Source organism: Schistocerca piceifrons, chromosome 1, assembly GCF_021461385.2.
Source record: "Schistocerca piceifrons isolate TAMUIC-IGC-003096 chromosome 1, iqSchPice1.1, whole genome shotgun sequence".
In the NCBI taxonomy this organism is placed as follows: domain Eukaryota; kingdom Metazoa; phylum Arthropoda; class Insecta; order Orthoptera; family Acrididae; genus Schistocerca; species Schistocerca piceifrons.
The window spans coordinates 630,035,807-630,053,685 of NC_060138.1; the positions used below are offsets into that span (position 1 = coordinate 630,035,807).

A 17,879-nucleotide genomic window follows, 5' to 3' on the forward strand; every position below is an offset into this window, starting at 1 on the left:
GAAGAAGAAGAAGAAAAGTTGCTGTGCCTGAGAGAAAAAGTGTCTTTCATGAGTATTCAGTTGAAATGCAACTCAATACCCTTGATTCAACAGAAAAACGTAAACCAACCATAGGCTACTGATGACAAACCAAAGCCTGATACCAGTAAAACTTCCAGAGGAGGCACACTATCTAAGATGAGAAAAAGTCATAAAGCACTTCATGTCTGCATTGATGAAGAATCAATTGACAATGCTGAACTTAATTCTTGATGGTAGTTCAAGTGAGGATTGGAAAAAAAATCAGAAAAAAAACAAGATAGAATATATAAATACATCTAACCAGAATGAACTGCTCCCCAAAATCTGCAAACCAAGCAGTCCCCTTTGTAGATAGATATTTTGCTCCCACTGAAAGAAATTTGGCCCTTGTTGATCAACACCTCCAACCAATTGTCCAAATTCTAGTCTCTCATGTCAAAGATACCAACCATATCCTCCACCAACTCTCCATCAGCCTCACCTCCTGGATCCCTACTCGCCACTTTTGATGCCACTTCCCTATATACTAACATCCCTGACGCCCATGGTCTTACTGCTTTTGAACACTACCTCTCGAAACATCCTTAAGACTCCAAACCCAGTACATCATTCCTCACACAACGTACCAACTTTATACTGACGTGTAACTACTGCTCCTTTGGAGGGGAGGTACAGAAACAAGTCTGCAGCACAGACATAGGCATCCATATTGTACACCTCCCCCCCCATATAAAAATGTTTATGGACTGTCTTGAGGTAACCTTCGTAGCCTCCCAAAACCCCAAACACCTGATCTAGTTCAGGTCCACTAATGACATCATCATGATCTGGACTCAGGGCCAAGACACCCCATCCTTTTTTTTTTTACAACCTCAATACCTTTTCTCTTACACACTTCACCTCATCCTCCTCAACCTTCCCAGGCATTGATCACGTCTTCTCCAACAGCTCCATCCACATGTCATCCTTTCCACACTAAAAGATCTCTTCCACGCAGCCAAGCCACCTGGGGAGACCTATCTGCAGTGACAAGAACTCCCTTTCCCAGTATGCTGAACACCTTACTACATCCTTCACCGATAGGCAGTATCCTTCGGACTTCGTCAGCACACAAATTTCCATGCCATATCCCCACACATCCCCAATCCTCCCACCACCCCCATACCACAACTATAATGGAGCACCCTCTTCATTAACCTATATCACATTACACTGGAAGAACTGAACCACATCCTCTGTTTGGAGGGACATCCTATCAAAGATCCTTCCCACCCCTCCTAAAGTGGTGTTCCATTGTCCACCCAAATTCCCCTACACCCTAGTTCATTCCTAAGCCACTCCCAATCGCAACCTTTTGCCACAGGGATCATATTCCTATGCAAGACCCAGGTATAAGACCTACCCAATCCACCAACCCAGCCACCTCCTCCTCCAATTCTGTCACAGGCTTATTCTATCCCAGTGAGACCAGGCCACATGTGAAAGCAGCTCTGCTGCAATCATTGCATAGCTTTTCATATTGTTATGACAACCAACCACCTGGCAGATTAAAACTGTGTGCCAGACTGAGACTCGAACTTGGGACCTTTGCCTTTCACGGGCACACAGTTTTAATCTGCCAGGAAGTTTCACATCAGCGCACACTCCACTGCAGAGTGAAAATCTCATTCTGGAACCAACCATCTGTCTATCAGGATGAAAGGCCACTGCCAAACTGTGGCCAAGAACGAAGTGGACCATCCTGAGGTTATCTGTATCCTCTCTTACACCACCAGCATCTTTGAACTGTGCAGATAGGAATTATCCTTACAACACATTCTCTGCTCACGAAATCATCCCAGCCTCAACGTAAGATAACCTACTGTCCCAACACCCTCCACCCAACAGTTTCCACCCTCTCTGTCCTATCATTACCTCCCATTTCCCGTCCCCCACTCTCACTCATGTACTCTGCTCTCTGCCAAAGAAAACCAGCTTTTCTCATCTCTACAGCTCCCCTTTTCCAATCCCCAGCCACCATCTAGTCCCTGCACACTCCTTCAGGCAGAACTGACTCCTCTCCCCTCACCTGTACTCGTCTATCTCTCTCACTTCCCCACCCCATTCCAGACTGTTGCTTCTGCTTCACACACCACCATTGCATTATGGCTGCACGGCCAGAGAGAGTGGTCATGTATACATGAGGTATGCTTGCTTGTATGAATGCGTTTGTGTTTTCTTTTCTGAAGAAGGCTTTGACCAAAAACTCTATGTGTAGTAGTCTTTCATTGTGTCTGACTGCAACTCAATGTGTCAGCTTTACAGTGAGTAACAATCTATGCTTCTCAAATGTTACAATGTTCACAAAAAGCATTAAAATCACTGTATCTTTCAGCCAAATTACTAAAATCTTGTGCCGACTTTGTAGCACCCCTGAGTTACTTCTGTAATTAGTCAATGAGTTGATGTGTGTTTCCTGATACACAGAAATATGACAGACATGGATATAAGCAAATTAACTATAACTATAGATACACTATGTGATTAAAAGTATCCGGACACCTAGCTGAAAATGACTTACAAGTTCGTGGTGCCCTCCATCAGTAATGCTGGCATCATTCAATAGGGTGTTGGCTCACCCTTAGCCTTGATGACAGCTTCCACTGTCACAGGCATATACTCAATCAGGTGCTGGGAGGTTTCTTCGGGAATGGCAGCCCATTCTTCACGGAAGGCTGCACTGAGGAGAGGTATCGATGTCAGTGAGTGAGGCCTGGCACGAAGTCAGAGTTCCAAAACATCCCAAAGGTGTTCCATACGATTCAGGTCAGAACTCTGTGCAGGCCAGTCCATTACAGGCATGTTATTATCATGTAACCACTCCAACGCAGGTTGTGCATTATGAACAAATGCTCGATCATGTTGAAAGATGCAATCACAATCCCCGAATTGCTCTTCAACAGTGAAAAGCAAGAAGGTGCTTAAAACATCAATATAGGCCTATGATGTGCTAGTGCCACGCAAAACAACAAGGGGTGCAAGCCCCCTCCATGAAAGACATAACCACACCGTAACACCACCACCTCCAAATTTTACTGTTGGCACTACACATGCTGCCAAATGACGTTCACCAGCATTCGCCATATCCACACCCTGCCACATCACGTACCATGATTCGTCACTCCACACAACATTTTTCCGCTGTTCAGTCATCCAATGTTTATGCTCGTTACACCAAACGAGGTGTCGTTTGGCATTTGCCGGCACGATGTGTGGCTTATGAGCAGCCGCTCGACCATAAAATCCAAGTTTTCACACCTCCCGCCTAACTGTCATAGTATTTCCAGTGGATCCTGATGCAGTTTGGAATTCCTGTGTGATGGTCTCAATAGATGTCTGCCTATTGCACTTTACGACCCTCTTCAACTGTCAGTGGTCTCTGTCAGTCAACAGATGAGGTCAGCCTGTACGCTTTTGTGCTGTACGTGTCCCTACACATTTCCACTTCAATATCACGTCGGAAAGAGTGGACTTAGGGATGCTTAGGAGTGTGGAAATCTCGGGAACAGACGTATGACACAAGTGACACCCAATCACCTGACCATTCTGCTCTATCACGATGTCTAATGACTGCTGAGGTTGCTGATATAGAGTACCTGTAGTGTATATCCAATTCCTTCCTGTATTTTCAACTTTGTTTTTGGGAAAGAAGTATATAACTGAGATTTAATTATCTTTTTGACAATAACCTATTAACCGCAACTCAGTTTAACTTCCATACTGGCTTCCCTGCACACAAAATACAGTGTAATCAAAAACTCAGTTTTGGTACAACTGAATGACAATCACCTTGTTGGCACTTTCTGTGATTTTGCCTCCGAGTATGTACATCATAAAGTTGTACAAGTTAAACTAAAATGTTATGGTGTTAAAGGCATTCCTCTTGCATGGAAGAAGGCATTTCTTAACAACAGAAAACAGAGCCTCTTCAGTCACTTATTAAAAAATTATTAAAAGCAATCTGTTGGAAAATCATATCAAAGGATCAAGACTATATTCAGAGGAAGGAAACAATATACAGATGACAAAAGTTCAGCAACTCTGCAGGGGTGTTTAATCTTGGAGATCAGTGATAGCTATGTAGGTCATGATCTGTGTTTAAGATAAAGCATGACTTTCCTTAAATTATGAACACTTGTTTATGGAAGAGTATCTTTATATTGCACCAGCTACAAAATTCTGTAGAACTTTTTATTGGATTTCTGCTGACAAATTTATTACAAAACTGCACACTGCTTCCCGTGAATAGACACTATGTTCTTCAGACAGTTTCATATCCAGAAGTCTTTGTTCTGGCACTGCTGTTACTTACTCACTCCCAGGCCAGACTCTTTTTTTACGTAAATCCCTTGTATATCATGTTTTCTAGACAAAATTGTACTACATAAGAGTTAAAAAAATGTTGCCATATTTCGTCACTTGTCTTTTTACATTATTTTAAAACATTAAATTAGTGGTAGAAAATAGAAGAGAATGCTGACACCTTACCTGTATCTGAATAACTGTGCCTTTTCTTCTGCTGAATCAAACAACTTTGGTGCTGAATCTTTCGGGGTGGTTTTTTGAAAAAACTTCTTTCTTTCTTGGTTATATTCAAAGCGAGGAACTTCAAATGCATTTATAACTGTGAGTATGGTTTCAGATTCCTCTGCTCCACTCCTGATGCACTCCTAAAACATGCACACAATGAAGAATTTAACTGTACAAATCCACTGTATTATTTTTAGGAGGACATTTTAACTGCACAATACTACAGCAAACCTCATTTATTAGGCTCATTTAAGTTTAATAGTTATTTATTTCAGTGATAAGGTGGAGCAGTTGCAAGCAGATCTGGGAGGCAATGTAAGATATTGTATGAGTAGGCAAGATGCTCTAATGGCTGAGGTGACATAGGCTATTAGCAACTTACCTGTTCGAATAGGTAAAGGGGAGAAAGAAGTAGATAAAGTAAAGGAACAAGTAGAATCTGGCATTAAAATTGAAAATGGTGAAGTTAAAAAGCGAATCAATGAAATAAAAAGCGAGTTGAATTCTTTAGCTGCACATCAAATCTCCACAGTGATCAGTGTTCCTTGGATGAACTCGAGAACAGTCAAATGGCTTGGAAATGACGGGAAATATCACCCAGTAAATTTTCTAGCAGCATGCAGGGATGGTTTTATAATGGGAATGTCCAAGGAGGCCAAGATAAAATTTGTGAAAAGACATTCGGAAGGTGAGTTGCAATCATGGGCAAATATACACACTGTTACGTACGATACCTACGAAATATTTGAAAGCAGTTTCCTGAACAAGTTCTGGAGTGAAATGAGGCAAAAGTGACTTCAAAATGAGTTTCTGAATGGGCCAATATTTAAATACAGTAATGGATCGATGCGAGAATTTTGTAAACGTGAACTTGTGAGATTAATGCACATGAAAGAAACACCCTGAAATTACGACGTTGAACAGGCAGTTACCGGAAAATTTTCAGTGGGATCTAGTGCACAGTCCTAGCAACTCAACAGACGAATTTCTGGACTTTGTAAAAGAATTAGAACGGGTGTTGAAATTTAAACTGCAAAGAAAGAGACAAATAGTTTTCAGAGTGGAAATCATACTACAGTCCAAGTAACTACTATGAAAGACATCTGGGAAGTTATCAACGGAACACAAACAACTGTTTTGATAAGGGAAAGGGTAACAGGAACACGTCCAATCATAAATTTCAAAGGGGTAAGAGAACAGATACTTTCATGACAGGGACCAACACAAAGAACATGGATTTGAGGGACAGCACCAGGCGAAATGAACCAGCATGATAGGAGATCCGGAAACTAAGTTTCCTTGCATCTCAGGTCCAGAGATGGCAAAATAAACCGGTGACGAATACGATGCGAGAAAACAGAAATGTGGTAAGTGTCAATAAATCGGCAGAAAGGTGACAGAATATTGAGATGAAATCAGTAAGAGTTGAGATTAATAAGTAAAATTTCAAATCAGATCATACGTAAAAGGCGTAATCCTAAGATAATGAAAGAGGACGATAAATGTGATGACAACAATTTAGGGCTAAATGATTTGTTTTATGAATGTGGGACGAAAGTGTGTGTGAATGTTAATACAATGATAGATTCTATGTGCCAAAAGGAGGCTGAAGTGGAGCTGAATTTGGTGGAGTTAGATGGTGTAGAAAATTCTAAAGAGGTACTAACCAGCTGTAACGATTATAGTGACGATGTTCCAGGTGATATTGTGACAGCGAAAGTTGTTAAGGAGGTTAACAAGGGCAACGCAGCATCAGTACCATCAGCTGTTGATGAATTTATGCTTGTATCAGTGAATATTGGTGAATTATTTTTGAAGGAAAGTAGTGATGATGTTTTATGTGCTGAAGTTATGAAAGTTGAAGCTGCTGGTATTGATACTTCAGAGGAAGAAATCTGTGCATATCTTTCTATTAATGGAGGTGAACCCGAAAGTCTGTATGGAGCTGTGGATCTCAAATGTTTCAGTATGAATGTGGATTTGAGTTTGATGTGCAATCTGAAATTAATGTGGCACAGGCATGTGTAGGAGAGGAGTAGGTATTATGCTCAGGTTTAAGTCAAAACATCTACATCTACATGGATACCCTGCAAATCACATTTTAGTGCCTGGCTGAGAGTTCATCGAACCACTTTCACAATTCTCTATTATTCCAATCTCGACACACAAGCGTAGCTGAGGCAGTCTCCTTAGTAGATTTTCTAAGTGTCCTGCCAAGAAATACTGCAATCACACATATATTGTGTTCAAACATTATGAATTACCTAGAAAAAATGGTCTGGTGACACACAGTCAATATGGGTTTATAAATCATCATACTTGTGTAACACAACTAGCTCTTTATTTGCATGAAGTGTTGAGAGTGCTATTGACAAGGGATTTCAGATCAATTCCGTGTCGCGGTCTTTGGTTAGCCTTCCCCACAACACTGTCTGTGTGTTCCTTCCAATTTCAGTTGTACATAATTTTAATTCCTAGGCATTTAGTTTAATTTACGGCCTTTATATTGGACTGTTTTTGCACCATTCACACACCTTTTCTAAACCGTTTTGCAGTTTGTTTTGATCTTCTGATAACTTTATTAGTTGATAAACAACAGCGTCATCTGCAAACAACCTAAGACGGCTGCTCAGATTGTCTCCCAAATCGTTTATATAGATAAGGAACAACAAAGGGCCCATAACACTACCTTGGGGAACGTTAGAAATCACTTCTGTTTTACTCGATGACTTTCCGTCAATTACTACGAACTGTGACCTCTCTAACAGGAAGTCACTAATCCAGTCACATAGCTGAGACGATATTCCATAAGCACGCAATTTCACTATACGCCGCTTGTGTGGTACAGTGTCAAAAGCCCTATGGAAATCCAGAAACACGGAATTGATCTGAAATCCCTTGTCAATAGCACTCTCAACACTTCATGCAAATAAAGAGCTAGTTGTGTTACACAAGTATGTTGATTTATAAACCCATGTTGACTGTGTGTCACCAGACCATTTTTTCTAGGTAATTCATAATGTTTGAACACAATATATGTGTGATTGCAGTATTTCTTGGCTTATTCCACTGATGAATTCTTCTCGGGTTATCAACCAAGTGGTGGCAGGGTCTTGTCGCAACATTTCAATGAGTTTCATACCCATCATCTTCGCCGAGTTGGGGTGTCATCTTGTCGCAACATTTCAATGAGTTTCGTACTGAACTCCTTGAAACGTTGCGACAAGACGACACCCCCACTCGGCTGATAACCTGAGAAAAATTCATCGCAATATATGTTCCCGAATCCTGCTGCATATAGACGTTAATGATATGGACCTGTAATTAAGTGGATTACTCCTACTACCTTTCTTGAACATTGGTGTGACCTGTGCAATTTTCCAGTCTTGGGGTACGGATCTTTTGTCGACCGAACGGTTTTATATGATTGTCACATGTGGAGCTAATGCATCAGCATACTCTGAAAGGAACCTAATTGGTATTCAGTCTGGACCAGAAGAATTGCTTTTATTAAGTGATTTAAGCTGCTTCACTACTCCGAGGATATTTACTTCGACGTTACTCATGTTGGCAACTGTTCTTGATTCGAATTCTGGAATATTTACTTCGTCTTCTCTTGTGAGGGTATTTCGGAAGGCTGTTTCTAGTAACTCTATTTTGGCAGCATTGTCTTCGATAGTATCTCAATTGCTATTGCACAGAGAATGCTTCGATTGTTTCTTGCCACTAACAGACTTCACATATGACTAGAATCTCTCTGGATTTTCTGCCAGGTTTCGAGACAAAGTTTCGTTATGGAAACTGTTATAAGCATCTTCCATTGAAGTCCATGCTAAACTTCAAGCTTCTGTAAAAGAACGCCAATCTTGGGGATTTTGTGTCTGTTTAAATTTAGCATGTCTGTTTCGTTGTTTCTGCAACAGTGTTCTGACCCGTTTTGTATACCGAGGAGGATCAGCTCCGTCGTTTGTTAATTTATTTGGTATAAATCTCTCAATTGCTGCCGATACTATCTCTGAATTCAAGCCACATCTGGGCTACACTTACATCACTAATTTGGAAGGATTGGAGATTGTCTCTAAGGAAGGCGTCTAGTGAATTTTTATCTGCTTTTTTGAATGGGTATATTTTTCATTTATTTTTAGAGGATTTGGGGGTTACAATATTCAATCTCGTTGTGTTAACCCTGTGTTCACTAATCCCTGTATCCGTTTTGATGCTCTTTATTAACACAGGCTTATTTGTTGCTAAGAGGTCAAGTGTGTTTTCACAATCGTTGACTACTCACCTGGACTCATACCTCCGGAATTAAACATGTATTTTTGCCAACATATCGAGTGTAAATTAAAGTCGCCACTAACTATAATCGCATGAGTCGGGTTCATGTTAGAAACCAAACTCAAGTTTTCTTTGAACCTTTCAGCAACTGTATCATCTGAATTGAGAGATCGGTAAAAGGATCCAATTATTATTTTATTCTGGTTGCCAACAATGACCTCTGCCCATACTAACTCACAGGAACTATTTAATTCAATTTCACGACAACATAAACTACTTCTAACAGCAATAAACATGCCACCGCCAACCATGTTTAGCCTATCCTTTCGGAACACCATTAGGTTCTTCGCAAAAATTTCGGCTGAGCTTATCTCCGGCTTTACCCAGCAAAGTTTGGAAGAGGTACTGGCAGAAGTAAAGCTGTGAGGACGGGGCGTGAGTCGTGCTTGGGTAGCTCAGTTGGTAGAGCACTTGCCCATGAAAGGCAGAGGTCCCGAGTTCGAGTCTCGGTCCGGCACAAAGTTTTAATCTGCCAGGAAGTTTCAAGAGTTGCAGCCTTTACCACTTCTGTTAGTTGCTTGAAACCAGAGAGAATCTCTTCTGATCCAAAGTGACACACATCACTTGTACCGACATGAGCAGCCACCTGCAGTTGGCTGCACCCTGTGCTCTTCATGGCATCCAGGAGGACCCGTTCCACATCTGGAATGACTCCAACTGGTATGTACATGGAGTGCACATCAGAAAAGACCAGGATTTAGTCATCCTGCCATCGGACAAGGGCAATGTAATGGTTCTTCTTCTGTGGGACGATTATTTGAGTAGAATGGATCTTTTACTTGCAGACTCAGCATACCAAAGATTACAGAATGAACCAACTGAACATATAAAACACAAGACACTTACACTTTTGAAGAAGAGTTAATTATCTTACAATGTTCTTAAAAAACTTCGATCTGGTACTGCAGTCTCATTGAGATTATACGGATTGCCTAATGCACAAAAGCAAGGGGTCCCTCTTCGGGCTACTGTTAGCAATTTGTGCACTCCAAATTACAACTTTGCCAAGAATTTGGCACCCATTCTCAGCCCCAACAACGGTAAATGTGATCATCATATTTCAAATTCCCTGGTTTTTATTCAGCGTTTCAAGTCTGTGTATCAGATTTGTTCGTTAGTTTTGATGTGTCACTTTTTACCAGATTTCCTCCTGAAGATTTTTTGCAGTTAATTGGTGAATAATTGGGCAAAGTAACAACTCAGAAAGCCTATATTGGACAGACAATTCATACAGTCCAAGATCAATGCATGAAGCACACTGCGACACACATTTACTGCAGCCAGAAAAATCTGCGGTTGTGGAACATTGTCTTACTGAAGCACGTAAAATGTTGTATACTGAGACACAAGTGGCTGCCCCTGCATCGTGTTATTGGGGCTTCTTAGTGAAAGAAGCTATTGAAATCCAGCTATTTGACAATATTATAAACAGAAATAAGGGATATCATTTAAGTAAGAGTTGGAACCCTATTCTGTTTCACATTAAAGAGCAACGGTCTCTGTTTTGATCACTGAAAGGTGTCAACTCGTTTCCACAACTTTTCACCACTGGTACACTGTTGTACTTTGCGCTAGAGAGCAGTTATGTTTGTGCATGTGCGGTGGATCTACAGCCGGTGTACAAAGAAGCCAGTTCTGTGGTTTGATTTCAGTTCCAGCAAGTTAATGCACACCTGAAGATGGTGGCCAGGAGAACTGCCGAAATATTGTGTCAAGATGATATTATGTTTCAACTGAGACCTGATATTAATATCATTATCTGTTCTACGTAGTTTACAATATCTTGTCACACCCACCACTTATGAATCAGTTGTTGGATGATTCAAGCTTCCTAAAATAATGGAGACATGTCAGAAGCTTAAGACAGATGGTTAGAAGTGAGATAAAATACAGGCAGCTAGGAACTGTAGCTTGTCACAAGGAACAGACGTCACTGGGGAAGCGGTTGCAGCTGGGGCTCCCTGCACCAGATATATGTGGTGGGAAGTGCATCCTCAGCAACTGTCACTTACCAACATAACTAACAGATATACTAAGAAGGGTCAACAGAAGCAGTATGACTAACATGTACTGAGAAAATGAAAACTTGTACAGAGTGGAGAGCTTAAACAGTTACATAATTAAAATATGTATATATAGATTAATAGGTGTGAGAGTACTGAAGGAGAAGGTAGCTGGAGGCCAGTAGGGGCACATGTCACAGCGAAAGGTGGCCCTCCACATCCTGTCCTGACGTTGAACAATCACATGAATTAAATTTTATTGTAATGTATACTTTTGCTAAGGAAACTTAGCTGCTATATCACTGTTTGAAAGTATGTGGGGTAGAGAGATATACAGGTTTATAGCTTGCCTCAAATTAGTCAGCAGGGCACACTATTTGAGAATATGGGTTATTGTGAGAGAGCTACCAAAGCTGCAGTGGGCTGAGTCCTCTTGACTGAAAAAACATATGTTGCATTGCAATCATAATTCTTTTCCCGGTACTTTGAGTTCATGTTTTTCTTCTGTAGTTGCTTCTGCAAATTTGTCTGCGAGTTCATATCTCAGTATGCTCTAATGGGCCAGTGTCCAGATGAACGTTATGGTGAGTCTGGAGCTGTGGAGGTCAACTAATAGGTCTTGGATTTTGGCAGCCATAAAGTTTCTGGGATAGCACTGAGATATGCCTACAAAAGCAGCTAATGGAGACACTATAAACCAGAAAGTTTTTTGTTGCAAGAAGTTAGATGTGTTACAAAGCCTCAGATATGGCTCCTCACTCTGCAATGCACACACTGCACGCACTCACCAGAGAATCCATCTTCCACCCCCTTGTGTACACAAAAGCAATTACATTTAAACCATCTGTGTAGATGTATTTCAAACTGGAGTAGTCATGGAGATGAACTTTGGCTGAATGGAAAAGACATCTGAGAATGGCAGGGTCTTATTTCCCTTACGGCCGTGAATGAGGTTCATGCACAGAATGAGGTCCTTGCACAGAGATTACAATTACACCCACCTAGCCTACCTATACCTAGCCGATTCATAAACAGTCTGTAATACTGGTGTGAAAAAGAGTCGAGCAACATGAATGTTTAAGCATTGGACAGGCATTACGACTACATAATTCACCACAAGTTGCTGCTGGTGTTTGGCCCTCAGGGGTGGGATACCAGCTTCCACCAGAATGCTGCCTATGGGGCTTGCATGGAAGGCTGCAGTTGCCAATTGCACACCACTGTCGTGGACAGAGTTTACCAAGCTCAGCACTGATGCTGCTGACGATCCATAAGTAACATATTTGTAGTCCCCATGGGGTACGATCAGAACTTTGTGGAATCACAGAAGAACAGCGTGAGCCTATCCCCAGGAGGTGACTTACTCAATTTCATTGACCTCTATGAGGGAGCAGGACTTCCAAGAGAACTCGCAATCCATCTCTTTGGCCGTTTCCCTTAATTCTGCACAGCTCTTGGCAATTCTCCTTGGTTCTGCTTCCACTGTCATCTTCCATGTACCTATAGGCCTGCTTTTCTTCCTTGCTCCTTGGGGTCCCTTTCCAATGTCTTCTTTCAACTGCTTCACCTGGCTTTCTCAATGTGTGACCCTGCCATCTCCACTTTCTTTCACGTATTTGTTCTTATACTGGTGTCTGGTTTGTTTTTCACAAGAAATCCTCATTACTTATTTTTTCTGGCCACCATTATGTGCCAGAGATACCTATTTATGATGCTCTGTAAATGTGATATTATCTTTTCATCTGCTTTCCAACTTTCACTACCGTACAGAAAGACAGCCTTCACATCTGTATTAAAAATATAAATTTTAGTTTTGCATGTGATGTTTCTGTTTCTTCATATTGGATACAGCTGTATGAAGGCAGCATTTACCATCCTTAAGTGGTTCTTCACATCTTCTCCGGCTCTGTCATCTCCTGTCACCACACTACCCAGATACAGTAGTGACTTGCCAATCTCCACTTGCCACTCCCCTTCAAAGCAGTGCCACTTCCATGTTCCCAGAATTATTTTCATCATTTAATGCAGTGTAATTTTACAAGCTTCCATAAAGAATATAAGCTTGTATTAAAAGAAAGTTAATGAGCATGTATCATAAACAATATTATGGATACATAAACTCTATAATTCAGTCCTTTTAAATTAATTTCAGATTGTTTTCTTTCAGTTGCGGTTTCCTTCTTCTTCCAGTTATTTCATTATATATCATCAGCAGAATCATCAAAAGCCGCTCGTCGTCGATCAAATTTGACAGTTGTAGAAGGTTGCTGCATCCGTTCACTAACTTTTTCCATTATGTTAATGAGTCCATTTTCATTTAACTTTCCCATAAGTTAGCCCATCCTTGCCATGTGCACAATCATATCTTCAATTAAGTGACCTTTTTCTGGTTTACCAATCATCAGAGTATTTAGTCGAGCTCTTGCCGACTGATCCAAGACTTCGCTAAGAATACTATTTTTCATTTCCTCTTGTTCGCGTTTTCTTTCCTCTGCAGCATTCCTATTATCGAACTCATTTTCTTTATATTTCAAATGCGCTAAACCTAAGTGCTTCATTCTCATCAAACTCAGTGTCACCCATAATCTGATATCCCACTTTTTTCCTTTGTTTCACTCATGTTTATCAATAACCCAGCAACATATGGTTATTTTTTCAGCAAGTTTAATTTAGCTTTCATATCTGTCAGCCTTCAGAGCTAATAAAACAATTTCATTTGCGAAACCTAATCATCCAGACATTCATGGATCCCCCGTTGCATTCCTCATCTCCTGCCCACTGTGACTCTTCTCATAACTAACTCAAGGACAAGTAGGAAGAGCATTGGTGACAAAATACAGCCCTGCCAGACTCCAGCTGTTACCTCTCCTGGATCTATTGAGCACATGACATTTGTAGCCATCATACAGACCTCTGATGATGATTAGAATCTTCTGTGGCATTGGAGTCTTCCGTAACATCTTGTTTCACAGAATCTGAAGCCTTTTCAAAACTGATCCCCAATTAAGTTTTCTCATGCAATTTCACTCCAGCAGATGTACATGTGGTAACCATGTTAACTTACTCTCAAATAAAAGGCCAAAAAATTTTGAGTTTTCAATGACTTCCAGCAACTGGTTACAGAGGCAAAGTTCTGCATGAGGACACACAGTCCAAAGTACAATAAAAGGCCAGGTGAAAGTTTTCGTACACGAAAATCGCTACCCATTATTCAGGGCCCAGTTTTGTGATTTCTGTATGGCTCCCTGAAACTGTTGCTCTGTGGTGTGCACTGATGAACCACAAGACAGGTAAAGGTAGTCCATATACAGTGATGGTGAGACCATGGGTCCCAAGGCAGACACAATACCATAGACTGTAATGGTGATGAGGTTCATGTTCAAAATGAGCCCCTAAAGGAATTATATTTCCTGTGTATATTTGTTATTGAGGGCTGAACCTATCTGGAATAGGAACAGTCGCAGGAATGGGAAACATTGTACAAAAGTGGATAAGCACCCCCAAAATACCCACTCATTCATTCAGAGTAGATAGGATCCGATGGCACCAGGTAGTATTATAAGCATCTGCAGATCACAGAACACAGTCATCGGGTGTTGGCGATGCATGAAAGCATTGTGCACTGCAAATTTCAGACACATACGTTGGTCTGTGGTGGACCAGATTGCCCAAAAGCCCCTTCAAAATTGTGATAAATGTTTTTCATCTTCCAGTCCGGTTGACTATTCTTTCAAATAATTTATAAAGCCTGTTCATTAAAAAGACTGGACAATAATTAGCCAAAATTTGTGAATTTTTTTCCTGGTTTCAGGATAGGAATAATAATACTCTCCCGAAACTAGAAGGTAAATTTCCCTTCTTGTCAAATACAATTGAAAGATCCAAGGATGTGTTACATGCTATCATTGCTAAGGTTTTTTACATGTACATCTACATCTACATCCATACTCTGCAAGCCACCTGACGGTGTGTGGCGGAGGGTACCTTGAGTACCTCTATACCATTTGATTGTCGATTTCATTTGGTCTAGGGCATCTTGTACAACTACTTCAAAACCCTTCTGTTGACTAGCTTTAAAGTGACTTTGGAGGTGAAAGCTTGCCACTTGGATTTCTAAAGCAACCAATGTGGCGTGTATCCCACTGGTTGATCGTTTGGGAAAAAGTGTGACAGAAAAGTGGTTGCCATCACAGTGGTTGCCGTGGACATTACACTTGATCAGAGATTCTTGATCAGAGATTCTCAGCTTGCAGATTGTAATGTATATGGCTGAGTGCATTCCATGGCTCATGCTGAAATGTGCTTCAACTCCAGTGTTAAGTAGGCAGACTTCCACTCCTGAAATTAACTGCTCTGTTTCTTGGGCCCTGCTAGATGTGTGTGCTGTTCCCACAGAGGATTGTGGGCATTGAAGTCCCCCAGTAGGAGGAAGAGTAGGGGTAACTGTTCCACTAGCCTGTGGTATGGTCTGCATCTGTCTAAGGGTAAATGATATTACATACTGCTAGCCTGACTGACAAGTGGACACAAACTGCCGCAGCTTCAAATGCACTGTTTAGATGCATGTTCATTGAAAGTGTCCAAACGTACGATTGCGCAGACTCCTTCAGACATAATCTCTGTATTAACACAATTTTTACCCAAGCACGTGTAATTTTTAATGTTGGGTTGTTTGGTTTCAGGGAACTGAGTCTCCTTAGTATCCATCAACTGATGGATTTTGGTCACATGGTGTCAGCAAATGTTACAATTCCATTGAATCTACGGAAGAAGCAAAGGAGGTTAGAACCATTCTTAAACATTTTGTGAGGAAATGTGAATGCATCTCATTCGAGCGATTTTACTGGTGTGTCAAAAATGTTAAAACATACCTCTGATAATATCACTTAGCTTTGACATCATCTCCTAGTTTACTAAAGTACCTCTCGCTGATTCTTTATCACTGACTGCCATCAAGTTTGAGGAAGGCATAATAGCATTATTTAAGGATGTGCTAAATCTGACTTACTTTTGATTTGATATCCAATATTTTGAACAGATTGACAGTGCCTTCATGGACAGCCCTCTCTCACTCCTGGTGGTTAATTTAAGTATAAAGAATTTTTAGGAAAAAGCATTCAACTCCACAGTTCTGAAACTAACATTGTTCTGGAGAAACATTTATACTCTAGTGCCAATGTGAGGATAAACTGATGGAGTTTTTGGAACATCTTAACTCCATTTATGAAAATATTCACACTCCATTTATGAAAATATTCAGTTTACTGTGGAGTGGGAGGAAAGTGGCTGCCTGTTTTCAAGTTTACTAATTTGATGGAAGAGGGCTGAGACAAACACACACATCTAGAACAACAATTAAAGAAAGATGGATAAACACACCATAAGATTAAGACAGCTCTGTAAGCCAAAATGCCAGTCACTGAAAGGAAGAAAAGATGAAGTCTACACCCTTTCTTCCACATGTGGCATATATGGATTAACTTACACATTTGATACTGCTCCACCAGCTCACAACCTAACATTACAGCTCCATGTGCCATAACAGATAAGATTTTGTATTCATGTTCGTTGGCTTTGCCAACTCTCAACCAAATTGTCACCTTTCAACCTAAGCTATCTGTCAGGCTAAGCTACAGATCAATCTACCACCACAAACTACACTCCAAGGCAGTAATGAAGACACAAGAAAATACTGTCAATATTCTTGCACACCTGACATCACACACCACAACACTATTACATCTTGGGATGAAGCTGACATCCAATATTGGTCGATACAGTTGGCCTGAAAAAGTTGCTCTAAAAATATCGCCAGAAAAATGTAATCTATTGTCTATTGACCAAAAAGTCAGTTTTTCTGAGATCTGTCAACAATGTGTTACGCCACATCATTATGTTGGAATAATACTATGTCATTGCAGTGGAGAACATCAGATGTGTTGTTTTGTGTACTGAAGTGGAGAAAATTAGACATCTAGTTTCGTATATTGCAGTGAAGAAAATTTGACATTTAGTTTTGTGTAGTGAGAAATGAATTAAACTTGGCATTAATATGGTGAATTTAATGGACTTCCTAACACTGTGCAAATCAAAATGCCAGACTACCATGTGGATGGTTTGGTTAAAACGGAAGGGCGATATGCAATCAAGCTAATTCTACCACGATCATTTCAATCCAATAAAACATATATAAGCCCAAATGAAAAGTCACATGACAAGAAACACTAAACATGACAAGAAACACTAAAACGTTTTTTAACAGTCAAACTGTGAAGTGAAACAATGAAGGATTCCCTTGTTATGGGTTGTAATTAAGTTCTCACATCTCGATGGGTCTGTCACCCCAATGCTTCATGTGCTCAGCTTTTGCCTTACTTTAACTTTGAAATGGGACTGTGTTCCCATCCCTATCTGAAATTCCTTCCTCATGTCAACATTGTCTAAAGAGCTCATTTTAACTCGAATTTTCACTTTCTGGACTTTATATTCTTATGTCTACACCCAATTTGAGTAGTAAACTGCCCTCTAAAATAACTACAAGTGAGTTTGCTACCTCGGATTAAAATTCACATTAATATGTTGTCCAATTTAAATTAGCAACAAAGATGAGTAAGCTGTTTGTTAATAATCCAACTCTGAAATTTCATGATATGAACTGTAAAGCCAGGTTGCACCACATATTCTTGAAAATTTACTTCTCCCCTGTTTCTGAAAAGCTACAATGTTTATTCATTTTGACTATTTAAAATGATAGCTCTACTTGAGAGCTATCCAAAATACCCTTAACAATATTTTATTCAAAGTGATTGGTTTATGATTAACTAAAATGTAATTTAAATTGCTGTACTGTAAAACTCGAACTTGTCTGTGAAATTAAGTAAACTTTAGCAAACTGAATATCAGAACATGTAAGTAATATGTGGCCCATTTTTTTGTGTAAGTAATTAA

General features: G+C 40.3%; 1 protein-coding gene across 2 annotated transcripts in view; it reads right to left on the reverse strand.

The window, feature by feature from the left end:
- The window catches only part of LOC124804724 (DNA polymerase epsilon subunit 2), a 120,820-nt gene that overhangs the window by 76,890 nt on the left and 26,051 nt on the right, over window positions 1-17,879 (reverse strand). For both annotated transcript variants that reach the window (XM_047265019.1, XM_047265008.1), the window contains exon 3: window positions 4,549-4,730. In XM_047265019.1, coding sequence (XP_047120975.1) covers window positions 4,549-4,730 — 182 coding nt within the window. The remainder of the gene's footprint in view (window positions 1-4,548; window positions 4,731-17,879) is intronic.